Below are 26992 nucleotides of genomic sequence, written 5' to 3'. Positions count from 1 at the left end.
TCGTTTTACTTAAAATGTTGATGTGGAAAAATAAATAGAGTTTTTGCTTGTTTATAATTTTTTGTTTAAGTGAAAATAAATCACAACAACTGAATTAATTTTAACAATACATTCATAGTACTTACGTGGAGTAACTGTTATATAAAATATTTTTTCCATCAGTTGTCATGAATAACACACTAAAGCACTTCTAGAAGCTTTTGAAATATAAAATATCAGAGTCAAAAATAATATAAAAACAGTTAGCCCGTGAAGGCTGATCAAGGCCGTAGGAATTGATGTTCAACAGGGGCTGCAGAAATTAGCCGTGGCAACCGAACCCCACAGCAACTTTGGTGGGCGGGACCGGTCAACAAAATACTTCTTACGGACCAACGCAAATAATTGGGAAGGTGCAAATTTTCTGAAATAGTAAAACAAAACTCAACTATCATAAAGAATTTTAAAATTATCCATGTTATTAAATGAATTTATGATTTTTGAATTAATTTGTTTTTCTCTGCAAGAAATAAAATAGAAAAGGAAGCAAATCTCTTAGCTGTTGTGAAAGAGGACCGCAATGGAGCATCTTGTGCAACATGTGGGGCATTTGGCACAATTATATTTATTCCCTGAAGAATCTAAATATCAGAAATATAAATCATAAAGATCTACTGCTCAGTCTCTCTTATCACTAAACTATAAATTTTTTATTCATTTTAATTAATTTTTTGGAATTTTTTTGAAAGATTACAATTTTTTGGAGTTGGAATTACTTATAAAAGGGATAAAAAAAAAAGAAAGAAGCTTACTAGATTATAAAATAATAAATTGAGGAAATACAAAGTCTTCCGAGGGAATTAGTGATTCACCAAAAAAAAAACAAAAAAAAGGAAAAAGAAAGAAAAAAAGGAATTAGTGGGGTAGAGACCCCACAGTCCACGACTCCAAAAGCCAACTTTGGTAGTCTCCCTCATTCGAGAGAAAAAGAAAATCTTTTCAGCCAGAGAAAAAATAAAAAAATAAAATCTATACAACCCACTTCAGTCATGCCCTTCTTTCCCCACTATTAATCAAAGCTGTGGAACCGGGGAATTCATTTTTTTCATAATAAAAGGGGAGAAAAAAGCAAAAAAAAAAAAGAAAAGAGAAGCGAAGTCTCCGTCTCTCATTTACTTCATTAATTATAAATTAAATGCCATTCTTTCAAGGACCATAACGTACATAAAATCGCTCTCTCTTTCTTTCTTTCGCTCTCCATAAAATCCACTCGTTTACGGCAGCAATAGTAGAAGGGCGATATATCAAAAGCTTTTGGTTAGAGACTTTCATTCCCTTGTGCTGCGCCAGGTATGCTTCGTTTTGAACTAATTATGAAACTGACTTCTGAATTCTATTTTTATAATGTATATTCGTAAGTTTTGAATTCAAGTAGATCTGTGATTTTTCATTCCTGGGTCTTATCGAATATATCGTTCATTTATATATATATATATATAGATAGATAGATATAATTTTTTTTCTTATTTTTTCTAATCGGATAAAAAAGTTGCAAAAAAGTGTGATCTCTATATGGAAAATTATTCGGAATTGTATTCAGATCCATTTAAACATAGTGGTTTTATATGCTCTGACTATTGATGTTTCACAAAAAATAATAATAATAATAATAACAATTCTGACGCAGCTTTTATAGCTAATAATGGACTTGTTAATGACTTCAAGTCTTGGGTTTCTGAAGATCTTTGTTTGATCCAAAATGATATTTAGAATTTTAATTCTATGCTATTGATAAATCCTTTTTAGTATCTAATATAAAATCAAAAGTGTTAGTAATATACGATAATTATTTTACTCTTCGATCGGGTCAACCATGTTTAGAATTCTAGATGTTTTGGGTAGTCTCAGATTGTATTTTGCTTTGTAAGATAATCGCTATCTTTTTCTGAAAAAGAAAATGGAATCTGAATTAAATATCTTATTTGAAATCTGCGACGGTTGACCTAAATGGCAGAGCCGTTGCCCGTGAGAGCTGCCAAACTAGTACCTGAAAGCCTGGCGTTTTCCGTAAAACAACCGAAAACGTTGTTTTTATTCATCCTTTTAGCTAACTCATTGTTGGGAAATAAGTCATGTGAATACGTCGTTTTGCAAATGCCCACTTGAACATTCTGTGTGAATTTTTGTCCAAAAGTTAGTATTGATTGCTAGCTGAATATTATTTGCTTTAATTTCAACACGGAAAAAAACATTAATTTTTGACGCGAAAAGTAAACTTGGAAATTTTGACGTTGTCTCATTTGAATTTTATTTGATGCAGTTTGAACTCCACTGGTGGTCAACATGTTTCTTCTAAGAAGGCAGTCTCATAACCATCATGAGGATGATTCTGCACAACAAGAAGAAAAGGTAATATCTCCATTGGTCTCTCGTTTAGTGTTCAATATGATAATGATATATTCTAAAGGCCAAGCATGACTGTCCATCAAAAGGGCGTTAAATATTGCATGGCAATGAGTGAGCAAGAAAGTTTTTGCATGTTTGTGGTTCAGTATAGAATATCTGTTAGGTAATGTTAAATATCATTAAAAGATTTTCTTTTTCTCTAGTGTTTTTATTATTTTTGGTAATATTTAAGTTTCTAGATAGTGAAAAGCGAAAACAGAAACTAACCGAGGCATACCTACAATCAGGTTAGAGAACTCAGGGCTGCACTAGGCTTCCTATCTGGACGTAGTTTAAAGTACTGCAACGATGCTTGCCTTAGAAGATATTTAGAAGCTCGAAACTGGAATGTTGAAAAGTCAAAGAAGATGTTGGAAGAGTCACTGAGGTGGAGGACAACTTATAAGCCTGAGGAAATCCGTTGGGTAAGATGAATTTGATGATTTGAACAAACTATTAATATTGTTGCAATTTTATCAGGGGTTTCTTTTAGTTAGAATTTTTTGTCATCCATGGTTCAACTTTAGTAGATTATCTTCTGCAATTGTTAACTTTTTTTGCAATTAATAAAAAAGTCACTTGGAATGTTCCTCTGGTTTGGCATTGGTATATCCTTTGTCCAAATCAAATCTCCTAGCATGTCTATGCATTCGTTGTCCAGTTCATCTGATATATAAAAAATTATGGAGACATATTTTGTCTCCTTTCCATTTATTCATTCCTTTTGCATGATCTTTTACCGTAAATGCTCCTTCTTTCCTCAATGTGTCTAAATTTTTTTAGTTCCGGGAGCAGTCTCAGTTGACACTGTTTTCTATCTAATTCAATATCTTAATAAATAATTAATTATCAAAAGGTTTGCATAGCAGTAAATCTTTTGGTTGAAATATCAATCTAAAGGCTTAAAATCGAGATAACTTGATGGTAGTCGTAATAATCCTTGAATTATGGTTGTTTCTTGTTAAGCCTGCACTTATGAGAGACATTTCACTGTTCAGCATGAAGTAGCACATGAAGGCGAAACTGGCAAAGTGTCCAAGGCAAATTTTCATGATCGACTTGGGAGACCTGTTCTTATAATGAGGCCAGGGATGCAGGTTAGTACTAATGTTTCACCCTGCACAAAAGAAAAAAAGAATGGTGCAAGTCGTTCATAGGCATGATAAACTAGTATATTAACTTTTTGTTCTCAACTTTGCATAATTTCAGAACACAAACTCGCCAGAAGGCAATATTCGCCATTTAGTATATCTTATAGAAAATGCAGTCCTCAACCTTCCTGAAGGTCAAGAACAAATGTCATGGTTGATAGACTTCACTGGATTTTCGTTGAACACCAACGTCTCTGTCAAGACAGCCCGCGATATTATTAATATTCTGCAGAATCACTACCCAGAGAGGCTTGCTCTAGCATTTCTTTATAATCCTCCAAGGATCTTTCAGGCATTCTGGAAGGTTTGGCCTACTGAACTCTTACTCTTCTTTAGGCATTTGTATCTTCTAAGCTTTTGCATTAGCCGTTGTTTCTAATACTTACTTGATTTGGAGATTTACTTGAACTTTATTTTTCCTGTTTAGTTGAAAAGAAGGTGGTCTTTTCATTATTTATCGAAATACTGCAATCCAGCAATTAGTTTAGTAATTTCGGCCAAGTATGTATCTCTCCTCCGATGAACTGAATTCTGTTTTCATTTCTGTAGGCTGTCAGGTACTTCCTGGATCCAAAGACATCTCAGAAGGTGAAGTTTGTGTACCCCAAAAATAAGGACAGTGTGGAGCTCATGAAGAAGTTCTTCGACATTGATAACCTTCCTAGCGAGTTTGGAGGAAAAGCCACCCTAGAGTATGACCACGAGGAGTTCTCTCGATTGATGGCCGAGGATGATGTTAAAACTGCCAAATTCTGGGGATTTGATAAGAAGCCTTGCCAAATAACCAATGGGCAACATGGGGCAGAGGTGGCACCGGAGCCTATACCCGTTGCAAGGCCCGTTAATTAAGAGTGACTTGTTCTAATTTTAAGTCAATGTACACAGCAGCCCATGCTGAAGCAGTTGATAGAAACACTAGGTGTTGGGAAGTTCAGTTACTTGTTGAGTCTCTAATAAAACATTAACCTATTGTGCTCGTTGTAAATGTGGCCTAGGAGGGAGGATCTGAGAGAGAGAGAGATAGAGAGAGTAACTTCCTCGTTATGTTAACAGTGTTTCTATCAAAACGATAAATTCCACTTTTTCCATTGAAGATGTTTGGCATCAAAAAGCTAAGTACAGGGCATTAAAGAAATTGGTAGGATTCGAATTGAATTGAGACTGTTTGACACCCAATGGTAATTGGCAAATGGTATTCAATTCCTCTCACTCAAGCCTCTTTAATTTCAGGCCGCCGCCTAGTTGATACCCCAGTTAGCCTAAAGCGATGACGACTTCCTAGCACTTGGGTTGACTGAGGCCCCATTATGCTAAAAGCCTCAATTAATGCACGGGCATAGCACGTGTCTTAGAGGGTTCCTTCTCATTGGCATTGGACGCAAGAGAGCAACAAGACGGCACGTGTGCTTATAAAAAAGGCTTTTAGGGAAAAAAGTAAATAAATAAAAATAAATAAAGGATAAAGATATATTGGATTAAAATCTGGCCGAATTCTAAAACCGCTATTAAGTGGCTACTCCTCTACTCCTAGTACCCCAAAAGATGGCCAACCATAATTGCTCTCAATTCGACCTAAACACTTTTACATTTACTAAAGAGATTAGCATAGGAGTTTCACCTTGACCAACACTGAGTTAAATAAAGAAAATTGAAAGGAAACTTACAACCACGGCTAAGCAACTTAAAAGTATATTTTGAGGGAAAAATAAGTAAAGTCACAACAAGACAGAGCCGTATTCTTATTGAATACACATGCTAATAATACTTCTCCTGTACAGTAGCTTTTCACAGCAATACAGTTGGTCAGAGTTCATTGGAGTAGAGGCATTCATCAACAAGTTGGCGAAGGTTCGGATTCTCCAAGGCTGCTGCAACCCTCTCTTTATCATTCAACTGCTTGTTGACTGTTGAAAAAAAAAAAAAACATTTTGCACAACTTCCTGAGTTAGATGGGGGCGGCTCAAATATATGAATGATTAGAAATAAAAGGAGTGCTTCACAGAAGAAGTTAACTCTGTATCTCAACAGTACATTGGTGAAGGCCTAGATATGATATTGATGAGTCAAGATGAATAATGGCCATGCGATCCAACTCATTTACGAAAAGAGAAAGAAAAAGGAATAACCGATTTCTTCCCCTTTTCTGCATTTCTAACCAATGTTTTCCTCTCTACCCACCCCTTGTATATTAGAGTGAATAGACAAGCACGCTCACAATTTTCACCATCCTGGGGGAATTTACCTTTTTGGTCAAAGTACTAATAAATAATGTCAAAATCAAAACTAGGGGGCAAATCGTTAATCTTATAATGCATGGACGCTTAAGGTTCCCTTTAATTTCACCTGATTCCTCATTTGCATGAGATCCAGGAGATACTTTGATGTCAACCTGTAAATTGTATCACCGAAATGCATAGATCAGTAATTAGCTATACAATTACATATGATGCAGATAAACTAGATAGTATTATTGAAGTCTCTGATTCTATTTCTAGGTATGAAATTAAGCAGCATGTCACAAAGAAAAAGAGTGTATATGTGTGTGTCTTTGTTGCTGGGTTAGGATACTGGCATCTTGCAACTGCAAAGTACAGTAAAGTGAATGCACTTTATATCAACAGTGGTTATAGCGATATGTTAAACGCAGACTTGTAGACATTGACAGATATTTATGCAGTTTTCAAAATGTATCAAAAGCAAGCTTTCCATTAGAAAAGAAAATCAATAGATAAAGGAGCTTCAGGCTTTAAATATAGCCAATTAACTCAAGCCCATGGCGATTTTTAGAAAGTGCAAAACATGAAGTGAGACTTTAACATGACCATTAAATTCAAAGGATAACTCTCATGTGGCAATTTATTAATGAGATAAGCTGTGATTAAGAATATGGAAGATGAATAAATCGAGACACTCCATTTAGGTCCCTCAAATTCATCATAATGCCGATTCTAGCACAATGAACAATATATATTAAAATTTTTTAAGCAAACTAACCTTGTAATGCGGAGGAAAGTAATGTTTTAGTTTGACTCTCAGGCAAAGACCAATCACTGTTGCCATACTGCAATGTTGAATCGTTGGGGTGAAAGTTATCCTGAAGTTTTTAAGAAAAAGAAAATGAAATTTTAGCAACTGGGAAATACAAATATGCTAAATATCAGTTGGTTCCTGTTTCTCTAAAGTTGATACTCATTCGGGCACAAACAAAATTTTGAAATTTATTAGCTAAAAGAAAATTGAAGTTAGCTGGGTAGAACTCACAGAATACGACCGAGCTTGTCATCAACAGTGATTGATTCCTCGGAAAGAACACTTAACTGCTCTAACGAATATGGATGCTCCGGATCTCTTATATCCCTCACGAAATTTATCAATCTTAGTCAAAGATGCCAATTTGATCCGCATATCATATAGTCAATAATATCTAAAAATATCCCCAAAAAAATGAAAAAAGAAAGCAAAAACTCTGTTCGGTGGCTCGGAAGTCGGAAATCTAAAGAGAATGAAAGTAAAAATCTAGAAGACCAAAAATCTTCAATTTTTAATGAGTTTCAAAGGCTAAAACTTGTCACTAAATTATAACCGAACTTAGTCTTCAATAACTCGGAAAATAACAGCAAAAAAAAAAAAAAAAAAAAGGAGGAAATTGAAAAGGATATCATAGATTTCAAGAGGATCAACAGCATCGTCACCGTGAAGATCTTCAGTGCGAGCTACCCTTTCCTTCTTAGCGTGAACCACGGGGTTCGCATTGATCAGACCCAGCGTCATCTTCTACTTTTCTCCGTTTCTCTCTCTCTCTCTCTCTCTCTCACACAAACTACTTGGCTCCGCCTCTGCAACTTTTGTCTGAAGGTGATTATTTGTCTTGGGAGTAATCACTTTCCTGGTGACTAATTAAAGCATGCCACGTAATGGACGACAGAAAAATAGTAAAAGAAGGTACAGAAATTAATGGTGGAAAATTATGAACTTTGTTGAATTTGTGTGAGATTGGTCATTGGATCACGGGGAACGATTTTGGACCCTTTTATACTTATTTCGGAGTACATTGGCTACCTGTTCTTGTCACGTCACTACTTGAGCTTGTGCGGACCCATTGTAAGTAGCTTCAGTTGTTTATAAGTTTTAAGTCATGCTAAATAAAGCGACTGGTCCCGTAGCTCAGTTGGTTAGAGCGTTGGTCTTATGAGCCGAAGGTCGCGGGTTCGAGCCCCGCCGGGACCATTTGAAATTCTAAATGTCACTTTTTCTCTTTTATTTGTTTATTTTTTATCCAGCTTTGTTTCTGAAAGTTAAGACATCGTTTGTAGGCATACATATAAATGGTATAATCAATTAGCCATTCCTTTAGACAATGAAATAAATATGTTAAGAAGATCTTTAGGCATGTATTTGCAAAATAATATATAATCGTTTTTTTAATCTTTTTAATCTTCATGCATAAATTTTGTTTTGGAGAATGTAATAATATTTCTCGTAACGATATCAGTTTTAGGCATAAATCTAGGCGTATTTTAGAGTGCATATGGTCAATACATAATGGACTAACAAACTTTATTTTTAAGTGTTATAGAAGGGTTTAATTATGAAATCGTTTTTCAGGATAAAAATAAGTTTAACTTCAAACAATTATGTGATAATTTAATTTGTTTTAGAAACATGGCATACATAAATGAAGTGATGTCCATTAATGAACCAATTAAACGACGTCCATATATCAAGTCTCGTTTTTATAAAAAAATTTTAACAAATTCAAATCAGGTGACAAATTAAGCAGTGCACATTGGAAAGAGTAAGCAACTTCGCATAATGTTTTTTTTTTTTTGGCTGGACAAACTAGTATAATGTTTTATTTGTTTATTTTCAGTACATAAGAATAAATATTGAACCTTTGTCACTCTAATTTTCCAAAGGGACTTGTAACATTCTAACTTAAACCCTTTTTTTTTTAACCTCATTCTAACTTAAACCTTGTAATGATTCAAAAAGCATCTAAACAACACAATATGTAAATTATGTGGGATGGCCTGTTACATTATGGGTCGCAATTTATATTACAATTATGCACAAAAGCACCACAATTTTATTTTATTTTATTTATTTATTTATTGATTCGTTATTTTCGTTCCCCATTTTGATGTATTTGGCTATCTGGAATTCATTTTGTACCCGAACGCGGACATGGTCATATAGGTGTCCCATTCTGATGACCTCGCGGATCTTTAACAAATTCCGTGAAGGTAGCTTCCAGCAGCAAGAAAACGACGTCGTGGAGTGTATTTTGCACTTTCTCACTTGACAGGGAATTTTCCGATCTAAGATCGACGGCAACGTCGACGGCGATATGGTACACAGTGCCTACGATTCCTTCGAGCTCCTGAGTGATTGCCCAACCAAGATAGAGGCAATCGTATCGTACGGTGAGAAGCTTCTCCTGGGATGCACAGATGGATCTCTCCGAATCTACGCTCCAGAATCCTCCAGTTCGGACCGTTCCCCAACGTCGGATTACGATGCTCAAAAGCTGGAGCTGCATAAGGAACCGTACGTACTGGAGAGAAACGTGACCGGTTTTTCAAGGAAGCCTCTGGTATCAATGGAGGTATTGGGATCGAGGAAGCTCCTATTGTCGCTCTCGGAATCGATTGCGTTCCATAGGCTCCCAAATTTGGAGACCATCGCGGTGCTCACCAAAGCCAAAGGCGCCAATGTGTATTGCTGGGATGATCGCAGAGGATTCTTGTGCTTCGCGAGGCAAAAGAGGGTCTGTATTTTCAGACACGACGGTAATTTCCATGGATTACTCGTTTTTTCTGTTGCTTGTTTTGCTTGTTCAATATTTTTTCTGTAAATGAAAAAAAAATATTGGAACTTATTTCAAAAGAATAGCGAAATCAAAAATTTGGATGTGATCGTTCAGGGGGACGAGGATTCGTGGAGGTGAAAGAATTTGGAGTTCCGGACACTGTGAAATCGATGTCATGGTGCGGTGAAAATATCTGCCTTGGGATTAGAAGAGAGTATATGATACTGAATGCTTCAAATGGTGCATTGTCTGAGGTATTTCCTTCAGGGAGGCTTGCTCCACCTTTGGTGGTCTCTCTCCCTTCTGGAGAACTCCTTCTCGGAAAGGTAAATCCTCTTAGCTCTTATTGTGAAAACCTTAGTTGTTTCTGATTCTGAGTTATTTTGCATTTTTTTCAGTCTTTGTTGATCGCCATTTTCAGCTTAGTCTGCTGTGGGACTGAAACATTAAAATTTGATATAATATTGAGGGTTGTTAGAAGTGATTGTTTTATTGTTGCTTTTAGGATAATATTGGAGTTTTTGTGGATCAAAATGGGAAGCTTCTTCAAGAAGGAAGAATTTGTTGGTCTGAGGCTCCTACAGTTGTTATCATAAAGAAGCCATATGCAATAGCTCTGTTACCGAGATTTGTCGAGGTTGGGCCCATTTTTTTTTTCACTAAACTACTTTTTATTTTTCATTTATAGCAGAGCCTGCTCGTTAAGCTTTCTCTGCCATTTATGTTTTGCAGGTTCGGTCTCTTCGAGCTCCATATCCGTTGATACAGACTGTTGTTCTTCGAAATGTTCGTCATCTTATTCAAAGCAATAATGCTGTAATTGTTGCACCAGAGAATTCTGTTTACGGTCTCTTCCCTGTTCCTCTTGGTGCACAGGTAATCCCAATATCTTTTAACATTGATGCTATGGTTTACTAACTGCAGCTGTTAGCATTATTGGACCATTTTCATGTAAGTATTTTCCTTTTGCAGATTGTGCAATTAACAGCATCTGGTGATTTTGAGGAAGCCTTGGCATTGTGTAAGCTGCTTCCCCCAGAAGATTCAACCCTTAGAGCTGCAAAGGAGGGGTCAATTCATATAAGGTGAATCTTTTTGACTAGTGACTATTACTTTATTTTTAATTTGACTTCAATACACCATCATATCATGATTTTGTTGTATTTTTCCAAAAGTGAATGCCCTAGTGCATATGGATTTTTATGTTTAATATGTAGAATGGACAAGATCAGCTATAGGCAACATGTGTAATGTTATTTCTAGTTTCCGAAAATAAAGTATGGCCTTCTACCTTTCTGCTTATGAACTGGATTTGTTTTAAATGTGGTGGCATGTGGAGTACATTGGATATTACTGAAGTATGGTGCCTAAACGGTTGTCGAGTTTTAAGTTTCATGAGGCTTGCTTGTTACTTCAATTATTTTGAGTAGCAATAAATTTAAAGAATTCATGAAAAGAAACAGATAGATTATGCTTGTTCGTATGTTTTTATAATTTCTTTGAGGGTGTTCTCCCGAATGATGCAGATATGCACACTATCTTTTTGAGAATGGGAACTATGAGGAGGCCATGGAACATTTTTTGGCTTCTCAAGTTGAGATAACCTATGTGCTTTCGTTGTATCCATCTATTATTCTTCCGAAGACTACTGCAGTTCCTGAGCCAGAAAAGCTAACAGACATTTCATGGGATTCATCACATCTCTCAAGAGCATCATCAGATGTGTCAGATGATATGGAACTCCCACTACCGCCACACCTATCGGAATCTGATGAGAGTGCTGCACTTCAGTCCAAAAAAATGAGTCACAATACTCTCATGGCTCTCATTAAGTATTTACAGAAGAAGAGATTCAGTGTAATTGAGAAAGCCACTGCTGAAGGAACAGAAGAGGTTGTTTTAGATGCTGTTGGTGATAATTATTCATTGTATGACTCTAACAGGTTTAAAAAACTAAACAAGGTAAACCACAGATATTTGTTTATAGGTGCTTATTATATTTGCTATGAGTTATGATAAATTTCTTTTAAATATTAAGAAAATATTATGTGCTTGATTGGGTGTTATTGTTTACAACCTAATGCGGCTAGCTAGTTTTTCCTTTAGTTGTCAAAATTCATACTCCTTGACATCCATGATTGCAAATAAGAAACTGATTAGAGAGGCTCATGTGAGCACACTTAATATGGGGGAAAGAGAGAGTCATTAACATTCTATGTCTGAAATTTTTATTTTAATTATCTTACCTGTGGCTTCTTAGGGGCGTGGTAACATCCACATTAGCTCTGGTGCAAGGGAGATGGCAGCAATACTGGATACAGCACTCCTCCAAGCTCTGCTTCTTACTGGACAATCTTCAGCAGCTTTGGAATTACTGAAAGGTCTTAACTACTGTGATTTGAAAATATGTGAGGAGATTCTCCAAAAAAAAGGTCATCACACAGCTTTATTAGAACTCTACAAGTGCAATTCAATGCACCGTGAAGCTCTTAAACTTTTGAATCAATTGGTAGAGGAGTCAAAATCTTATCAAATGTCAGCTGAGCTGACACAAAAATTCAAGCCTGATTCAATTATTGAGTATCTCAAGGTAAGTTTCCTCAAGTGGTTTAATGTATTTGGTGTTGACTGTGATTAGGTGTTCTACTAATATTTGTAAAAGATTGTCTGTGTCGTCTTAATACTTGCTGTTTCTTCTGTGATTGGTAATTTAGAGCACAGAATATCTGACTATTGTAAACCTTGAAAAAAGGGTTTTTTCTGATTTTGTTTCAACCTTCCTTTAGCTGGACTTGAGCCTTTCAAATTTTATGTTTGTTGATTTTGGATATGTTTTATAAGATTTAAATTGTGACTGAGAATTCTTCCATGGACTGTACAATTAATTCTTGTAATATTTCATCATCATCGTGTTGATTATTATTTTTTTACTTTCCTCTGTGTTATCTTTCCTAAAAAGTGAAGAAAGCTTTCTAAGATTTTGTCTTTGAATGCTATGTTAAGCACCTAATGAGGAGTTGGTTCTTTTGCAGCCTCTCTGTGGGACTGACCCCATGCTTGTCCTGGAGTTTTCAATGCTTGTGCTCGAAAGTTGTCCAACACAGACAATTGAGCTCTTTTTATCTGGAAATATTCCAGCTGACTTGGTCAACTCTTATTTGAAGCAGCATGCTCCAAACATGCAAGCCACATACTTGGAGCTTATGCTTGCAGTGAATGAAAATGGAATATCTGGAAATCTGCAAAATGAAATGGTGAAGATAGAATACTTTTGCTTCACTAGTTGCAACCCTAATCCATACCTACCCCAAAAAAAAAAAAAAAAAAAAAAAAAAAAAGAAGAAGAAAAATGTAGAACACATTTTTAGTGTACATTTTGGTTATCTGACAGTAATTATTTTAAAAGTGGTTAATTTTTACAGGGAGGGTAGTTTAACCAGTAGAAATTGTTGTACTAAAAATTAATGTTTTGCAGGTGCATATTTATCTCTCAGAAGTACTTGATTGGCATGCTGATTTAAGTGCTCAACAGAAATGGGATGAGAAAGCTTATTCCCCGACAAGAAAGAAATTATTGTCTGCTTTAGATAGCATCTCAGGATATAATCCAGAGGCTTTGTTGAAACGGCTTCCTGCAGATGCTTTGTATGAAGAGCGCGCAATTTTGTTGGGAAAAATGAACCAACACGAGCTTGCCTTATCTCTATATGTGCACAAGGTAGTTTCTCACTTCAGTAGGCTGTTTGTCATGTTGTGACTTTGAATTCCTTATTGTATTGTATATGACACAGAAAGTTTTCTGGTGCCTTTGCTCATGACAGTTTATTTTTCTCCACTTAGTTAAACCTTTAAACTCATCATGTATTAGGTTTTCTTCATCAAACTACCTAATACTGCTATCCACCAAAAAATAAAAAAAAATAAAAAGATAAAATCTTATAACAAAGCAAGTACTATATTATTCTCTTTATTTTGCTTTTGTATCATGGTAAGAGAATTATGTAGTTAGTATGGATATGTTTTATTATTTTGATAAGTTAAAGAGATATGAGATATTTCTGATTTAAATCTATAAGAAAAAGAATAGTATGGTTGATGTCATGGTTGTGGGTATTTAGGCTGGTTGAGATTCATGCATTTTTGCCAAATGTTGTAGTCGATTTATCCCTTTTCTTCCCTTTTTATTTTATTTATTTTTTTTTCGTTTCAGAAAACTCTTCATTTATCAGTCTTGATTATTGTCATTTTTCTCTTAGAAACCTCTCCCAGTGGTTTAAGTTCTGTTGCAGCTTCATGTTCCTGAGCTGGCACTATCGTATTGTGATCGGGTGTATGATTCTACGGTTCAACCATCTGCAAGATCTTCTGGCAATATATATCTCACTCTTCTCCAAATTTATCTTAATCCACGGAGAACAACTAAAAACTTTGAGAAGCGAATTACAAATTTGGTATCACCTCAGAATATAAATGGTATTCCAAGGGTTGGTTCTGCTACTTCAGTTAAAGGTAAAGGGGGTCGTGCAGCTAAGAAAATTGCTGCCATAGAGGGGGCAGAGGACACTCGAGTCAGTACAAGTAGCACCGACAGTGGCAGAAGTGATGGAGATGCAGATGAATCTAGTGAGGAAGGAGGATCTAATATTATGCTTGACGAGGTTCTAGATTTGTTGAGTCGAAGGTGGGACAGAGTAAATGGAGCTCAGGCCCTCAAACTTCTACCCAGGGAAACTAAACTACAGGTATTGGTTATATTGATAAACGACTTGAGGACTTAATTAATTTCATAATTTATTTAAAGAAACTCTGTTTTATGATTGTTCCATAACAGAAAAGTCTCAAAAGATAATCAGCAAAACTATATATCTATTTGTTTCAAATATGTCACTGTTGCTATATTCCTCAAATCCACTGTTTGGCATTAGGATGAATCTGCCCTGAAGAAATGTCAATTATCTTTTTTCTTTGCAGAACTTGCTTCCATTTCTTGGACCCTTACTTAGGAAATCAAGTGAAGCACATAGAAACTTTTCAGTAATCAAAAGCTTGAGACAGAGCGAAAACCTGCAGGTATGCAAATAGCACTCCAGGGATCGATTTTGATGCCAAGCTGCCTTCTGCTTGTTCAGATTCTCTCTTACGGATATCCTTGCATTATTTACTTTAATCTTTTAGTACTGCTCTGTGTTGCTTCAGCTCCAATCAATCTTGCTCATGTTATTATGAAATTTTCACAAACAATTTTCCATTACGACAATTACGTTTCAATTCTATTCAATGATCTCTATTTTTCCAACTTCTAAGTGTAGCATTTAAATGAAGCAGGTCAAAGATGATCTCTATAATCAAAGGAAACCAGTTGTAAAGATCACCGGTGATAGCATGTGCTCTCTTTGCAACAAGAAAATAGGGACAAGCGTTTTTGCTGTGTACCCAAACGGGAAAACACTAGTCCATTTTGTCTGCTTTAGGGACTCACAGAGTATGAAAGCTGTGGCCAAAGGGCCTCTAAGGAAACGATGATAACCTGTGGTCATCTGCAGGTTAAGAAATGTTTTCCCCATTTCAGAATTTGTGTTCTGTTCTCGAACGACTAATCCTGTTTGGGTGTGAGGTTTGCGAGTTTGAGAAACGTTTCAAGTTTCATTTGTTTGGGTAAATATAAATATTATATCATGTTGTAGAGAATGTAAAGATTGTAATGTAGGTTTTCCGTTATTTAGCGGCGAAGATGTATTCTTTGGCTTCTTTGTATTGTTACTGTTTTAAGAAAGGGAGAAAAAAAAAAAAAAAAATTAACGTAATCAAAAAGAGATTTTGGCAGCTTAGAACGCCCACAAAAACGGAGACATTTTAATTAGAACCTTGACCTCGTTTAATACTTTCTTTGTTTCCATTTAAAACAAAAATTGTCAGGCACCATTTGCTAAACCGGAAACTTTTTTCAGTTTCTGGATTTGCTTTCTAGCGAAACGGTAAACGATGACACCAACCCTGGACCCCTCACACGGACGGTCCACGTGCAAAACATCAACTCGGAAAACCTTCTTCGCTTTCTTGAAGAAGGCGGATTCCCTTTTCCACCTCCTGAGGTGGGCCATAACAAATTCCACATTCCCTTCCCCACCCAAAATCAAGTCTTGTAGCGTTTGGAGGAGGGGCACGTAGAGGTGGTCATGATACACTACATCCGAGGCTATTATAAGATCAAACTCCCGCCCAACCAGTTCCACGTCATCAGCCTCTCCCCACCTTAGCGGTGACGCGTGGACTACCCCGCCGTTCGTGGTCAAAACGCTGGCGTTTGCATCAGCGTTGAATTGGAGGTTGGGGATTACGTGTGGAAGGTCAGTGACCGTTACCTTTGCGCCGAGAGTTAGAGCGGCTACGATTCCTACGAGACCAGTTCCCGAACCGAGCTCGAGGATGTTGAGAGGTCGGCGATTTGGGGCGTCAGATAAGGCGGATAGAGTGGGGGAGAGAGGGCTATTGCTAGGTTGACGGCGGTGTTGATCTAGGAGAGTGACGAGAGTGGTGGCTGCGGGCCAGATCTGGAAGGATAGACCATGCGATGGGAGTTGTCTGATTGCCACGGTCGAATCGCTGGAAGGAATGTAATGGTGCTGGAGCTGTGGCTGATGTTGCATGAATGTGCTATTTCCATTATTATCAGATTGGTGGTCTGGTAGTAGCATTGTTACGGGGTTTATGTCGTCGTCGTCGTCGTCTTCTTCGTTCTGCATTTTTGCCCTTTTGTATGCGCCGCCCGCGCTGACGAAGTCCCTTTCAGTAAAAGTATTCGTTACTTAGGGAGTCTAGGGCTCCGTTTGTCGCGGCATTTATGGGGTCTGTTTTTGTGAATTGTCTGATCCATCCCCAACTAAGCAACTTGGTCATTTTTTATTTATTGCAGTGCAACTTGTACATTGGGCAGTGAAAAATTGATAAAAAGAAATTGATTTGTTTTAAATAAAATAAAACAATTAAAAAATTCATTAAGATAATAAAATTTTAATTAATATAGGTCTTTTACGGACCAATAGTTTTAGGCAAGAAAAAAAAATTAGAAAATATTTTATTAAATATTTATTCATAAAATGTAATCATTAATAAATTTTTGAGAGTATTGTTGTAAATATAAATCATTAGATACATTTTTTTTTTTTTTTTTTTTTAGCTAGTGTGGCTGGAGCTCCACTGCGAGTCTAAAAATACCTATTACCCATTTGTTTTATTTTTCCAGCAGGGTGCACCCTTTTCGTCTTTTAAAAAATAATTAGTATGTTTGCAAAGAGAAAAAAAAAAAAATATATATATATATATATATAGCAGTTTTATTGCACGAGTCATCGATATTTTATAGCAAAAAACATCAATTTTATTGTATATTATACATAGTAAATTCAATATTATTTTTTGAAATACATTTTGCATACGGATCTGCAGTGTAAAATTTCCTCGCTTATATATATATATATATATATAATTATATTTTATTAGAAAATTAGGGATAGACCGTCGCGATCGCGCGAATCGGTTGGGTCGAAAATACAATAACTTGTTTTAAGGGATCAAATAGCAAACTTAGAAAGAATAGGTAGTTTCTTTAAATCCCATCTCGGAGATTCAGACGAGAAACTGTGAAGCAAACTATGTGGAGATAGCCTGAGCGGAAACAAACAAAAAAAAAAATCTGTGTAGAGAGAGAGTGAGATGATACGGGCGGTGATGGTGATAAACACGCAGGGCAAGCCTCGGCTTGCCAAATTCTATGATATCCAGGTGAGAGGTCGCTCTCCAGGATTTGGTCTTCTTCGTCTGTATTTTTTTTTTTTTTCGTTTTCTTTATTATTCGGCTGATAAACCGACCTTCACAATTTTAAAATTTTTGAGGCCAGGCTGTGGAGAAGCAGCGGGAGCTTATACGCAACGTCTATGGAGGTCTCTCTCTCTCTCTCTCTCTCTATATATATATATATATATGTATATATATCTGTCTCACTCTCTTTCAATCACTTGATCTCTATACTGTAATTCGATTTTCTGGCTGAGACGATGTCGGATCTAAGTGACATTTTGTTCTGTTTGGATGGCGCCCACATCGTTCGCGATGGTTTCCGATTTATACATATTTCTTCGCCAGCTAAGTTTCTGCGTATAACCTTGATCGTCGGTGTTTGATTTTGCTACAGTCTTGTGCAGTAGAGCTGAGAACGTAAGCAATTTTATAGAGGCGGAGTCCTTTTTCGGTCCGGTAGTTTCTCAAGCTTTGAACTCCTTTCTCTTTTATCTAAATTGAATTCCAGCGTAGAAATGGATTTAGTTTTAAAGCTTTTTAGTAATTCTTCTTAGAGTGTTCGTTTAGAGAGGGCAAGGAACAAGGAATTTGCTATGTAAAGTGAGCCAAACGTGTCAATAAATAGCTAAATAGATTAGTTGCGTGGTTGCCATAATAATTAATCACTGATGGAGCTCTGTTTGGTTATCTTTCTTTGCTTCGTCCTCTTGATAAAGATATCCAGTTTAAGACTTTCTTGCTTGGTTTCATATTTCTCTACCTGATTTCTAATTGCGATGTGTTTTAGTATTTGTTCTTATTTGAATGTCTCTTTTTTCTTTATATTTCAGGATTCTCGCATTGTCTACAAGCACTTTGCAACTTTATATTTTGTGTTTGTGTTTGACAGTTCCGAAAATGAGCTTGCCATGCTTGATCTGATACAAGGTGTGTTCCTGCCTGAGCAACTCTTTCTAATTAAAATCATCATTTAACTCTTCCTAATCTGAAATAACGAAAAAGCATATATTTGGATAATGATTGATTGCATCATGACAAATGTGTCTATTATGTTAAATGAGCTGAAGATAAGCATATAATGGTAATCAGCTTATCCTTTAAATGTTTAAGTAAACAATATATGTTGATTTTATTGGATAGTTTGCTGACATCAACTCTCTGTCTTCAGTGTTTGTGGAAACGTTGGACAAATGCTTCAAAAATGTATGTGAGCTTGACATGGTGTTCAATTACAGCAAGGTCGTTTACTCCTCTCTTTTAGGTCTGAGAAATGTTTGCTTGTGATTGATTCCTATTTTTTCCTTTTGGCATTGATACTAATGTATCTAGTTTAGTTCATTGGAATCGCAGAATTTTTTGGAAAGCAGCAAGATAATACTCAGGATGAGCATAACAAACATTATTTTTGTTCCTTTGTGACCATACATTGTCGTGTTGAATGGATGTTTTTATCTATAATAGTAGTTTTAGGGGATGTTGCTAAGTGCTTATGGTCTATTTTGTATTTCAATTTTCAAGTATTATCTGATGAGATGGTTAAAGGTTTTGTGAGGCTCGATAACTAGTTCTGGTATTTAACAATTAATTTGATTTGTTTTGTCTAATGAGACGAATGATACGCTCAAAAGTGTTTCAAGTCATTTAGGTTCATTTAATCAATTTGATGCAGTAAATATTAATGTTTCAGCAATAACGAAGTTCCCAACTTCCCATTACACCCAAAAAGGTGGCTTGCTTTGTTTCTAGCTAGATGTTAATTTTATCTTAGAAAGCTCTCAATGTAAACTCCTTGTTTCCCTCCAAATTGAGTACTCAAAGAAAGTTGTAGCTAGATCAGCACATGTCCAATAATTATGACTATTGGTTATTGTATTGATTTGTTAGTTTTCTTGTCTGGAACATTGCGTTCGTGGAATTAATTTCACCAAGTTTCAATTGATATTTTCTTTCAGATGCATACAGTATTAGATGAGATTATACTTGGAGGTCAAGTTCTGGAAACAAATTCTACAGAAGTTATGAAGGCCGTTGAAGAAATATCAAGGTTCTCTGTGTGTGTGTGTGTGTGTGTTTGGAATGACAAACTAAATAATTAACTGTTTACACATGTGATACAGGTTGGAAACAGCGTCTAATGCTATATCTCTTGTCCCAAAATCTGTTTCTAGCTGGCGGAGTCGATAGCAAGGAGGCTGAGGTGGTTGAACAAGGTATCAAGTATTTCAAATTTTATCACCCTCAACCAAAAATGTGTTTTTGGTTTACTAATGACATCGTGGTCTTGCAAAGATCAGAGTTATTAATTCCTGAAAATTTTCAAGTTCTTGATGTTATGGGCTTATGATATAGTTTATGGACATCCATCATCAATTATCAATGTCACAGAAAAGTAGAAGGCAGATACTCTATTAAATTCTAATTTCTATGTAACTGTTAAAGGTTCAGGGAGCAGACTTGACTGGTATACAACAGCTAGGGGTGGATATTTTATTCCGTTAACTTGACCTAATAACCTCCCCTGAACCAACCAAGCTAAACCCAAGCGAGTTGGTTTGTTTATTTCCTTTTAGTTGGGCATAATCAGGTTTTTCCCTATTATTGGTTAAGTAGATTGCTTTGGTTTGGGTAGGGAGTTAGGTCTTATATAATCCATCATATACAACTCAAACTAAAGGTGTGTTAAGATAAAACAAAAAGTTTGTCACTTCTGTATGAAGATATTAACCACCGAGTCACATGCAACTCAAACTAAAGGTGTGTTAAGATTAAAAAAAAAGTTTGTCACTTCTGTATCAAGGTATGAACCACCGAGTCACATGTTTTATTTGTTATAGAAGAATGGGTGTAATATATATTTCTTGATGTATAATCAGTTTCCGTACCTTTCAAGAGTTAAATTCTGTACCTTTCAAGATTTAAGTGTCACTCCTTGATAATAATGCATGCTTACGAATCTAGTTTTCCCTTTAAGATTGATTATTAGTGTGGTCTAATTAAACTAGTTTAAAATTTGTGGATTTTATACAACTTGAATATTATACAAATCGAATTGAGTGTTATATTTTACTGGACTCTATTTCATTTTTTTGAGGGAGCAAAAGAATAAAGAATTCAAGTTGAACCCAAGCGGGTCAGTTTGTATATTTCCTTTTAGTTGGGTATAATCAAGTTCCTATTATAACTAGATTGCCTTGGTTAGGATAGCGAGTTGCATATTATATAATTCATTGTACCCAACTCGAACTAAAGGTGGTAAGATTCAGAATAAGTTTGTGATTTCTGTAGCAAGGCATTGGCCACTGAGTTACAAGTTTATGTAACGTATCTTTCTTGATGTTAGTGGTTCTCTTGCCTTTCAAGAGTAAGTGCCACTTAAATTTAGTTTTCCTATAGTTTAGTCACTTGTTTGGTTAAGTAAACTGTATAAGATTTAACCCGAAAACAAAACCAAATCGTATTGAGTGCTAGGTTTTATTGGACTCTATTGTAGTTTTATTAACGGAGCCAAAAAAAACAAAAAAAAGGAGAGGTGTTTTTTAAAAAAGTTATGTTATTAACGTGGGTTTATCACTATAGGAGATTTTCAACCTGAAATGAGAATCTTCCAAGATAGTCTTTGGGTTCAAAACCGAACCTTTCAACCGCAAAGTGCACTATCGTACGAATAACCCATGTTCACTTCATATCCCCTATCATTCCTATTGAAGTGTAGGTCTTATCTTCAAGAGTACATTATGGTTTTTGAAACAGCTAATGTTCTTGAAATTCCAACATCAAATTTTTTTTGGGTGAATATTCCAACATCAATTAGATGTCAAAAAATTAGAGTCCATCATCCTTATTGTTTCTTCACATCTTGAAGGACCACTTTTGCGGCATTACGTCCGGGCGCACCCATCACGCCACCCCCAGGATGGGCCCCACTACCACATAGGTAGAGCCCAGGCAATGGAGTCCTATAATTTGACCTGCTTCCACACAAAACCATAAATCAAAATTGAGTTTAATGGTGTCGATAAAAAAAAAAAAAAAAAAAAAAAAAAAGAAAAGGGTAAAAATTTATAGTTAAAACAGAGTCTAATGACATATTACCATCCTTTTACAGGTCGCATGAGGAAGAGAGAATCCAACCCCATTGCACCATGGAAGATATTCCCTCCTGTTGACAATCATGCATGGATCAGATTCTATGAGATTATAGCTTTTAACTAATGTGAGTGGATAGTTTATCAAGCATGTAAAGTAAACTTTGAAATTTCATGGATTCATTTACCCCAAAAAGGGAAAACAAGAAATCCATGCCTGTAAATACGTTATTTTGGTATATATTTTTCTAATGATATAAATTTAATTTATTCTATTTTATTTAACTCAGAGAAAAATACTTCATATTTTACCGTTTAAAAAAAAAGAAAAATGACTTTATATTAACATACGAATATAGTATAATATTTTATGAAAGATGACGATGTGATATTATTTTCTTCTGCTGGAAAATTCAAACTTTAAAACAAAAAAGTATTAAACCATGAAAATTATAAAACATGATAATAATGTATTATGTATGGATAGTATAATAAAAATATACGTTATTTAAAAAAAATATATTTCTTTTTTTATTATTTTTCTAGTCTCTGTCAATACAATAAAAAAAAAAAAAAATGACTTTCAAAACATCTGTAATAAAATTTTCTTACCTTGCATTAGTTGAATTTTTAGAATAAATTGCATCACCAAAGTCGACAATTTGATAGTAAAAGATCATGTGAAACCAAATTACGAACAAATATTGTCCTAGTTCATTTTAACTTAAATTGCTTAAACATCATTTTGTAGATTTATGAAGAGAGAGTCATGGATTTAAAGCACCTGTGAGACCGATTTCCCTTTCTAGGTCTGGTGGAGTCAACATGTCATAACCAATGACTGACGAGCTGAAGCCAGGGGCATATTCATCAATTAAGCTAAAACATCTTTGTGCAAATGACTCCTGCAGTGAACATCGTGAGCCAGCTAAAAAATGATCAGCCAAGGACTCGAAAAATAATGGAGGTGGACCCAAGAAAATGATTTGATGCATAATGTAGGAAGAAAAAGAAAAAGAGAAGGAAAGAGGAAAAGAAAAGCTCACCCTATAAACAGAATCCGTCCAGTCGCCATCCGATGGTTTATATGGTGTATATTGAACAAACAAGTTGATCACATGTTTGCCTTACAAATAAAGAGTTAGATTAGCCACATATTACGATGTAATATGTTGGTAGGTAAACATATACAATGAAATTTCACTTTTTTAGGAGGTTAGATATGTTGAACATATAATTTGATGCTAAAAAGAATGCCATGAGGAATGAGATATCACAGATGCATTTTTGAAACCAAGGTTTTAATTTACTACCAGGTGGAGATATGGTCTTGTCGAGTGCCGAAGGAATTGTCATCTCAATAACTGGTCTTTTTGATGGTAATCCATTGACAGCATCTTGACAGGCTGAGTCAATCTCCTCCATTCTTAAATAGAGCAACGGGAGAGTGCAGGATCAGTTTTAGAAATTTGGATGCTTAAAATATAGCTTAACTTGCCAAAATGAAATCTAAAACTAGAAATAGGGAATTAATCAGCAAACAGTTCAAATGAATTGTTTCTGATGATATAATGAACTGGGGATGGAGACTAGTCCTACAAGGCACAGAGCTTTTTGGATGGAATTGGAAGCATACCTCTCAGAACCAATATGAATTGTACCCATATGCTGAGGACCTGCATCACGATGACTTGACTTGCAGCTTTCGAACTGGGGCAGTTTATCAACTGCTACATTTATTTTTGTAGTTCCCTATATCGGTAAATTCCAACCACATACATTGGTCAGTCAAAATAAATTACTACTGAAGTGATAAGAGTCGGTCAAAAACTCAAGGTTCAACCATAATACTCGATTTTAAAAAATACTTTGAAAATAAAAATCTCTTAAAGATCTTTTTTTCCCCTCACTGGAGTCATTTAATTGTCTAATGTCTTCTTCATTAATCCTAACTTAATCCCTAGAATTACATTGGAATCAAGCTTCACCGTTTATTGTGATGCCCTCGTTGTTATTGCATATAAAAATATGCATCATAAACAGACTTCACGATATGTGGAACTTTTACATATACTACATAAGCATTAGAACCTTTCCTGTTAAAGCAAACGAGGTGAGTAAATAAAAGATTTAGGAAGGGGTTTACAGAGCTATAATCAGAATACTCAATGGCACGGAGAAAATTGTCAGGAAGAACATTACTAGGCGCCAACTCCTGTTCCATACAGAGAAACCCATAATTTACATTAAAGTCCACCACATAAATGGCTTTTCTACGGTATCAAGGTTCACACTAAATACCAGATTAAGACCAAAAGCAGAATATTAACATTTTACCTTGAAAGTTTTATACGGGGTTGCATTTGATAAGACAACTGAAGAGTGTACTCGTGTACCATCAGCCAGCAAGACCTGAACAAAGATATTCACGATCTGTTCAGTTTGAACAAAGATTCTACACCGTACTTCCTAAGGAACCATGTACAACTAACCCCGTTCACTCTGCCTGAGTCTTCAACAACCAATAGTTGTTCAACCTAAAGCAAAGCATCCAAATACTGATTTTAAGAATACGACAGTAGAGTGGAAATAGACGAACAATATAAAAGAACCAGGAAGTGCAAACAGTTTTGAGTATTGAAAGGCAAATATCCTAGCTCTTTCATACTGAATCATAGATCAAAGATAGTCTAGACAATATGGTTAGATTCACGATTCACATAATCTAGACGACAAGGAGCTCACAAACACAATCACTGCAGACAGTACAAATTTCACAAACAAAAGTTAACAGTTAACGTAAAGGTATAGTTAATTGTAAAGGTATAGTTAATTGAAAAAAGGGAATATCATGATTAGCATTTTGATTTTTCCATTGTGACTTAAACTAGCAGGGGAAGACAAAATTATATACACTTGTGCAATCAAATAGAATATCATGATTTAAACTTGTTCTAACAATAATCTTTGTCAAAACCATGGGTGACAGATAAATGAAGAAAAGTTGATTCCAGAAATACATACCTCTGCACTTGTTATGATGTGAGCCCCAGCTTCCTTAGCAGCATTACCAACAGCCATGGAAACTGACCCCATCCCACCTTCGACATACCTGAAAAACATAATGGTATCAAGAACTATGAGAGAGAAATGGGAAAAACCACGTTGATTTATAAGAACCATACACCTTTTGGAACAAATTATAATGTTAACAGAAAATGAAGGAAGCTTCAGTCCAAGAATTTCTATCAAAGCAGACGTGCCAACTTCGAGAAAAAAGCGAACAGAGTTAGCACATACTTTGTTACTGAAAAAACATTCTCATCTGTAACTTTGTCACAGAATATTGCATCCTTTCTTTGTTTCCGCATGCTAAAAATAACAAACTGAATCAATACTAACCCTCTTTTTTTTTTTTTTTTTTTTTTTTTTTCCCCTTCTTCTTTCCCCGAGAGGGACCGATGGTTCCTAACTGCTAAGCCTTATTCTGTAGTCCTTTTTTTTTTTCCTTTTTTTTGGTTGTTGCCACATATCAATGATAGTTTTTCTAACAAATAGCAGCTGGCTACTAGTGTGATCACCATTCCAACTTCTTCCAAAACAAGAATGTGATCTTTGTAAATCTACAGTTGTCTATCTATGTGAAACACTATAAAGATACATACGACCAAACTCCACGATAACCATCTGTTTCTCCCATCACATGATGTAGCAGAACATATCCACTCCCAGGTGTATGGACGCTCCCCTATATTACAAAATAAAGATGAAGTGATTGTAATGGTGAAAAGGGTACAATGATTATTTTCAATATATGAAAGAAAAACCACTCTTACCGTAGTACCTATTACAGCATCTGTTGCAAGTGTTGCCTTCAAAACATCTGTCTACAAAAGAACAAAGTCAATGGAAGAAAAAACCAACAAGCTATGCATAAATTTCACAGGCTTAAAAACAAGAATATTAAAATAGAATAATAAAATAAATCACAAGTTATAAAAAATTATCGACACAGAATGTAGCAATCTACTCTCTATGGCCAAGGGAAAATGACATCGTGTGCTCTGACCGACCGGAAAAAACTATGGCCCCAATGTTGATTTTCTAGAGGAAAAAGGCTCGATGAAAATATGCAAATACAGTAGGATGTAAATCATAGTTAGAAAACTCTTATTTGATCCTTTAAGTGGCAATGTAAGTGAAGGAACAAAAAAACCTATTTAAACTAACTCAAGGATATATTTTAAAGCTATTCTTTACCATCTATAGATTCAAAAATGTTTCAATAGAATTTTGGAGCAAAAGACAGTGATATCCGCAGACTAAAATATATATATATATATATATATATACGTAAACCATGATTTAACTTTGAACATTCACAAAGCAACAAAAATATAACTAAGAAACTAGAGAGTGTATGACAACCTCAAACCAATTATTTAAAATCTTTGCAGCAGGGGATAATAATAGGTCCATAAAGTCCCTGTCAAAATAAATAATTTCATATTACAAATGGTTCACACTTCACACCACAAACACATTTGTTAAGTTTCCTAAAGCCATGAAAACAAGAAATTCAGACTAGGAAATAATGGTCTTACACCATATCCTTTTGGCCCAAGGACAGTCCCTGTCGCAGGATACGAGACCAGAAAACTGATTTCTGTATCCTATCTTTAAAGCGCTCATTGAAAGATGAGTCGTGTTGCAAAGATTCAGGTGGTGGAGAATCTAAAAGTGGATCCATGAATTTGCAGAAGTTCTCCAGCTGATTCTCATACCTGCAAATGGAGATGAAGCTCCAATCATATAAAATTTAAAATGATAAATTAAAATTCAATTTAATTATCAGATTTGAATTTCTTTAAAAACTTAAAAAAAAAAAAATCAGATTCTTATTTCATGATCTAGGAGACCAATTATTTGTTCATATCAAAGCCAAACAGCAAGGACACAACTGAGACCGAAGCAATGCAGTAATAGTATGAAGTACTTCCAGTCTATGTGTGATTATAAATGTCCAATTGTGTATGTATATGCATGTATATACGCTTTCATGCATATATCCATGAGAGATTTGAGGAAAGAGAATGGCATAGCAGAACCTTGGATAAGCATCAGCGTCTCGTTTAGAGAACTTCGAAATTTCAGAATGGTTAAGGTCTTTATCCGGACCTAAGAGAAGATAGCGTCCATCCAAACAAGGCGTAAACGATGACGGATTCCTCTTCAGCAGCTTCAATCCGTGTCGCGCTAGCTCTAATTCCCTGCAAAATTCAAAACACCACAAAATCAAAATCCAAAAGGCATTGTTTCTTCGCCAACAAATCAATTGCGAAAATCAAACTGCAAAAATCCACACAAATCGACAACAAAAATATGCAAGCAAGCAAGCTGGCACGTATATGTATATGTGTGTATATATATATATATATATATATGTATATATTACTGGATGACGGAAGGGCGGAGGAGGCTCTGGAGATAGCTGCACCGGGAGAACTTGAAGCCTGGTACGAGTTCCTCGGTAACAGCAGCGCCGCCGATCAAGTGGCGGCGCTCAAGGACTGCGACGGAGAGGCCAGAGCGAGCGAGGTACGCGGCCGCGGTGAGCCCGTTGTGACCGCCTCCGATGACCACTGCGTCCCATTTCTTATCCTTCAACGCCGCTGCAGAGGCGCCGGAGCTGCTATTGCTACTGAAGCACCTTCGCCACATTTAT

At 35.7% G+C, this 26992-nt stretch overlaps 6 protein-coding genes and 1 non-coding gene across 11 annotated transcripts; 4 read left to right on the top strand and 3 right to left on the bottom strand.

Moving 5' to 3' along the window:
* The first annotated feature begins 1001 nt into the window (after window positions 1–1001).
* LOC107424593 (uncharacterized) lies at window positions 1002–4670 on the top strand. Its single transcript, XM_016034441.4, has 6 exons — window positions 1002–1329; window positions 2300–2388; window positions 2673–2849; window positions 3423–3521; window positions 3634–3879; window positions 4125–4670. Exons 2-6 carry the CDS (start codon window positions 2323–2325, stop codon window positions 4422–4424), a joined length of 888 nt encoding a protein of 295 aa, XP_015889927.1. The 5' UTR covers window positions 1002–1329; window positions 2300–2322; the 3' UTR covers window positions 4425–4670.
* Window positions 4671–5018: 348 nt separating this feature from the next.
* LOC107424594 (protein AE7-like 1) lies at window positions 5019–7586 on the bottom strand. Its single transcript, XM_016034442.4, has 5 exons — window positions 7235–7586; window positions 6837–6942; window positions 6570–6669; window positions 5919–5964; window positions 5019–5479 (listed from the first exon to the last, which is right to left on the bottom strand). Exons 1-5 carry the CDS (start codon window positions 7344–7346, stop codon window positions 5379–5381), a joined length of 465 nt encoding a protein of 154 aa, XP_015889928.1. The 5' UTR covers window positions 7347–7586; the 3' UTR covers window positions 5019–5378.
* Window positions 7587–7728: 142 nt separating this feature from the next.
* Window positions 7729–7802, top strand: TRNAI-UAU (transfer RNA isoleucine (anticodon UAU)). The gene has a single exon. It is a non-coding gene; the product is annotated as a tRNA-Ile (tRNA).
* Window positions 7803–8662: 860 nt separating this feature from the next.
* On the top strand, window positions 8663–15132 carry LOC107424588 (vacuolar sorting protein 39). Its single transcript, XM_016034433.4, has 12 exons — window positions 8663–9364; window positions 9499–9710; window positions 9890–10021; window positions 10117–10260; window positions 10357–10469; window positions 10911–11346; window positions 11645–11974; window positions 12417–12638; window positions 12860–13102; window positions 13674–14126; window positions 14356–14454; window positions 14710–15132. The coding sequence occupies exons 1-12, from the start codon at window positions 8923–8925 to the stop codon at window positions 14905–14907; spliced, it is 3024 nt and encodes a 1007-aa protein (XP_015889919.1). The 5' UTR covers window positions 8663–8922; the 3' UTR covers window positions 14908–15132.
* Window positions 15133–15179: 47 nt separating this feature from the next.
* On the bottom strand, window positions 15180–16359 carry LOC107424590 (uncharacterized). The gene has a single exon (XM_016034434.4). It carries the CDS (start codon window positions 16125–16127, stop codon window positions 15297–15299), a length of 831 nt encoding a protein of 276 aa, XP_015889920.1. The 5' UTR covers window positions 16128–16359; the 3' UTR covers window positions 15180–15296.
* A 552-nt stretch (window positions 16360–16911) lies between these two features.
* Window positions 16912–22158, top strand: LOC107424592 (AP-3 complex subunit sigma). 4 transcript variants are annotated; one of them, XR_001582034.4, is made up of 9 exons: window positions 16913–17166; window positions 17283–17325; window positions 17577–17638; window positions 18013–18109; window positions 18351–18421; window positions 19135–19226; window positions 19300–19392; window positions 21288–21395; window positions 22019–22158. XR_001582034.4 is itself a non-coding variant. In XM_025076596.3 (8 exons), the coding sequence occupies exons 1-7, from the start codon at window positions 17098–17100 to the stop codon at window positions 19364–19366; spliced, it is 501 nt and encodes a 166-aa protein (XP_024932364.1). In that variant the 5' UTR covers window positions 16912–17097; the 3' UTR covers window positions 19367–19392; window positions 19622–20096. The 4 variants fall into 4 exon arrangements, 3 of the variants coding, with proteins under 3 accessions (XP_024932364.1, XP_015889925.1, XP_015889923.1); XM_025076596.3 differs by lacking the exons at window positions 21288–21395; window positions 22019–22158 and adding an exon at window positions 19622–20096 and having other exon boundaries at window positions 16912–17166; XM_016034439.4 differs by lacking the exon at window positions 22019–22158 and having other exon boundaries at window positions 21288–21542.
* On the bottom strand, window positions 20844–26988 carry LOC107424591 (uncharacterized). 2 transcript variants are annotated; one of them, XM_016034436.4, is made up of 16 exons: window positions 26723–26988; window positions 26376–26537; window positions 25872–26051; window positions 25696–25753; window positions 25104–25154; window positions 24933–25015; window positions 24292–24379; window positions 23760–23804; window positions 23605–23679; window positions 23414–23482; window positions 22904–23019; window positions 22581–22693; window positions 22314–22393; window positions 22052–22172; window positions 21275–21341; window positions 20844–21150 (listed from the first exon to the last, which is right to left on the bottom strand). In XM_016034436.4, the coding sequence occupies exons 1-16, from the start codon at window positions 26986–26988 to the stop codon at window positions 21021–21023; spliced, it is 1704 nt and encodes a 567-aa protein (XP_015889922.1). In that variant the 3' UTR covers window positions 20844–21020. The 2 variants fall into 2 exon arrangements, with proteins under 2 accessions (XP_015889922.1, XP_060674656.1); XM_060818673.1 differs by lacking the exon at window positions 23414–23482.
* Between the last annotated feature and the right edge of the window lie 4 nt (window positions 26989–26992).

Source organism: Ziziphus jujuba, chromosome 7 (assembly GCF_031755915.1).
Source record: "Ziziphus jujuba cultivar Dongzao chromosome 7, ASM3175591v1".
NCBI lineage: Eukaryota > Viridiplantae > Streptophyta > Magnoliopsida > Rosales > Rhamnaceae > Ziziphus > Ziziphus jujuba.
Note: the sequence above shows the minus strand (reverse complement) of the source record. Positions and strands in the feature narration are given on the sequence as shown.

Excerpts from the sequence above, each read along its gene's own strand:
- LOC107424588 (XM_016034433.4), top strand. The coding sequence starts at position 8,923 with ATGGTACACAGTGCCTACGATTCCTTCGAGCTCCTGAGTGATTGCCCA. Across the intron at positions 10,261-10,356 it reads CTGTTCCTCTTGGTGCACAG|ATTGTGCAATTAACAGCATC; the intron begins GTAATCCCAATA and ends TTCCTTTTGCAG. Across the intron at positions 12,639-12,859 it reads GAAATCTGCAAAATGAAATG|GTGCATATTTATCTCTCAGA; the intron begins GTGAAGATAGAA and ends AATGTTTTGCAG.
- LOC107424591 (XM_016034436.4), bottom strand. The coding sequence starts at position 26,988 with ATGTGGCGAAGGTGCTTCAGTAGCAATAGCAGCTCCGGCGCCTCTGCA. Across the intron at positions 25,155-25,695 it reads TTTTAAATAATTGGTTTGAG|ACAGATGTTTTGAAGGCAAC; the intron begins GTTGTCATACAC and ends GTTCTTTTGTAG. Across the intron at positions 21,151-21,274 it reads ATGCGACCTGTAAAAGGATG|GTCAAATTATAGGACTCCAT; the intron begins GTAATATGTCAT and ends GTGTGGAAGCAG.
- LOC107424594 (XM_016034442.4), bottom strand. The coding sequence starts at position 7,346 with ATGACGCTGGGTCTGATCAATGCGAACCCCGTGGTTCACGCTAAGAAG. Across the intron at positions 5,965-6,569 it reads ACTTTCCTCCGCATTACAAG|GTTGACATCAAAGTATCTCC; the intron begins GTTAGTTTGCTT and ends TACAATTTACAG. Across the intron at positions 5,480-5,918 it reads TCATGCAAATGAGGAATCAG|TCAACAAGCAGTTGAATGAT; the intron begins GTGAAATTAAAG and ends TTTTTTCAACAG.
- LOC107424593 (XM_016034441.4), top strand. The coding sequence starts at position 2,323 with ATGTTTCTTCTAAGAAGGCAGTCTCATAACCATCATGAGGATGATTCT. Across the intron at positions 3,522-3,633 it reads TAATGAGGCCAGGGATGCAG|AACACAAACTCGCCAGAAGG; the intron begins GTTAGTACTAAT and ends GCATAATTTCAG. Across the intron at positions 3,880-4,124 it reads TCTTTCAGGCATTCTGGAAG|GCTGTCAGGTACTTCCTGGA; the intron begins GTTTGGCCTACT and ends TCATTTCTGTAG.
- LOC107424592 (XM_016034439.4), top strand. The coding sequence starts at position 17,098 with ATGATACGGGCGGTGATGGTGATAAACACGCAGGGCAAGCCTCGGCTT. Across the intron at positions 17,326-17,576 it reads TATACGCAACGTCTATGGAG|TCTTGTGCAGTAGAGCTGAG; the intron begins GTCTCTCTCTCT and ends ATTTTGCTACAG. Across the intron at positions 17,639-18,012 it reads CGGAGTCCTTTTTCGGTCCG|GATTCTCGCATTGTCTACAA; the intron begins GTAGTTTCTCAA and ends TTTATATTTCAG.
- LOC107424590 (XM_016034434.4), bottom strand. The coding sequence starts at position 16,127 with ATGCAGAACGAAGAAGACGACGACGACGACGACATAAACCCCGTAACA.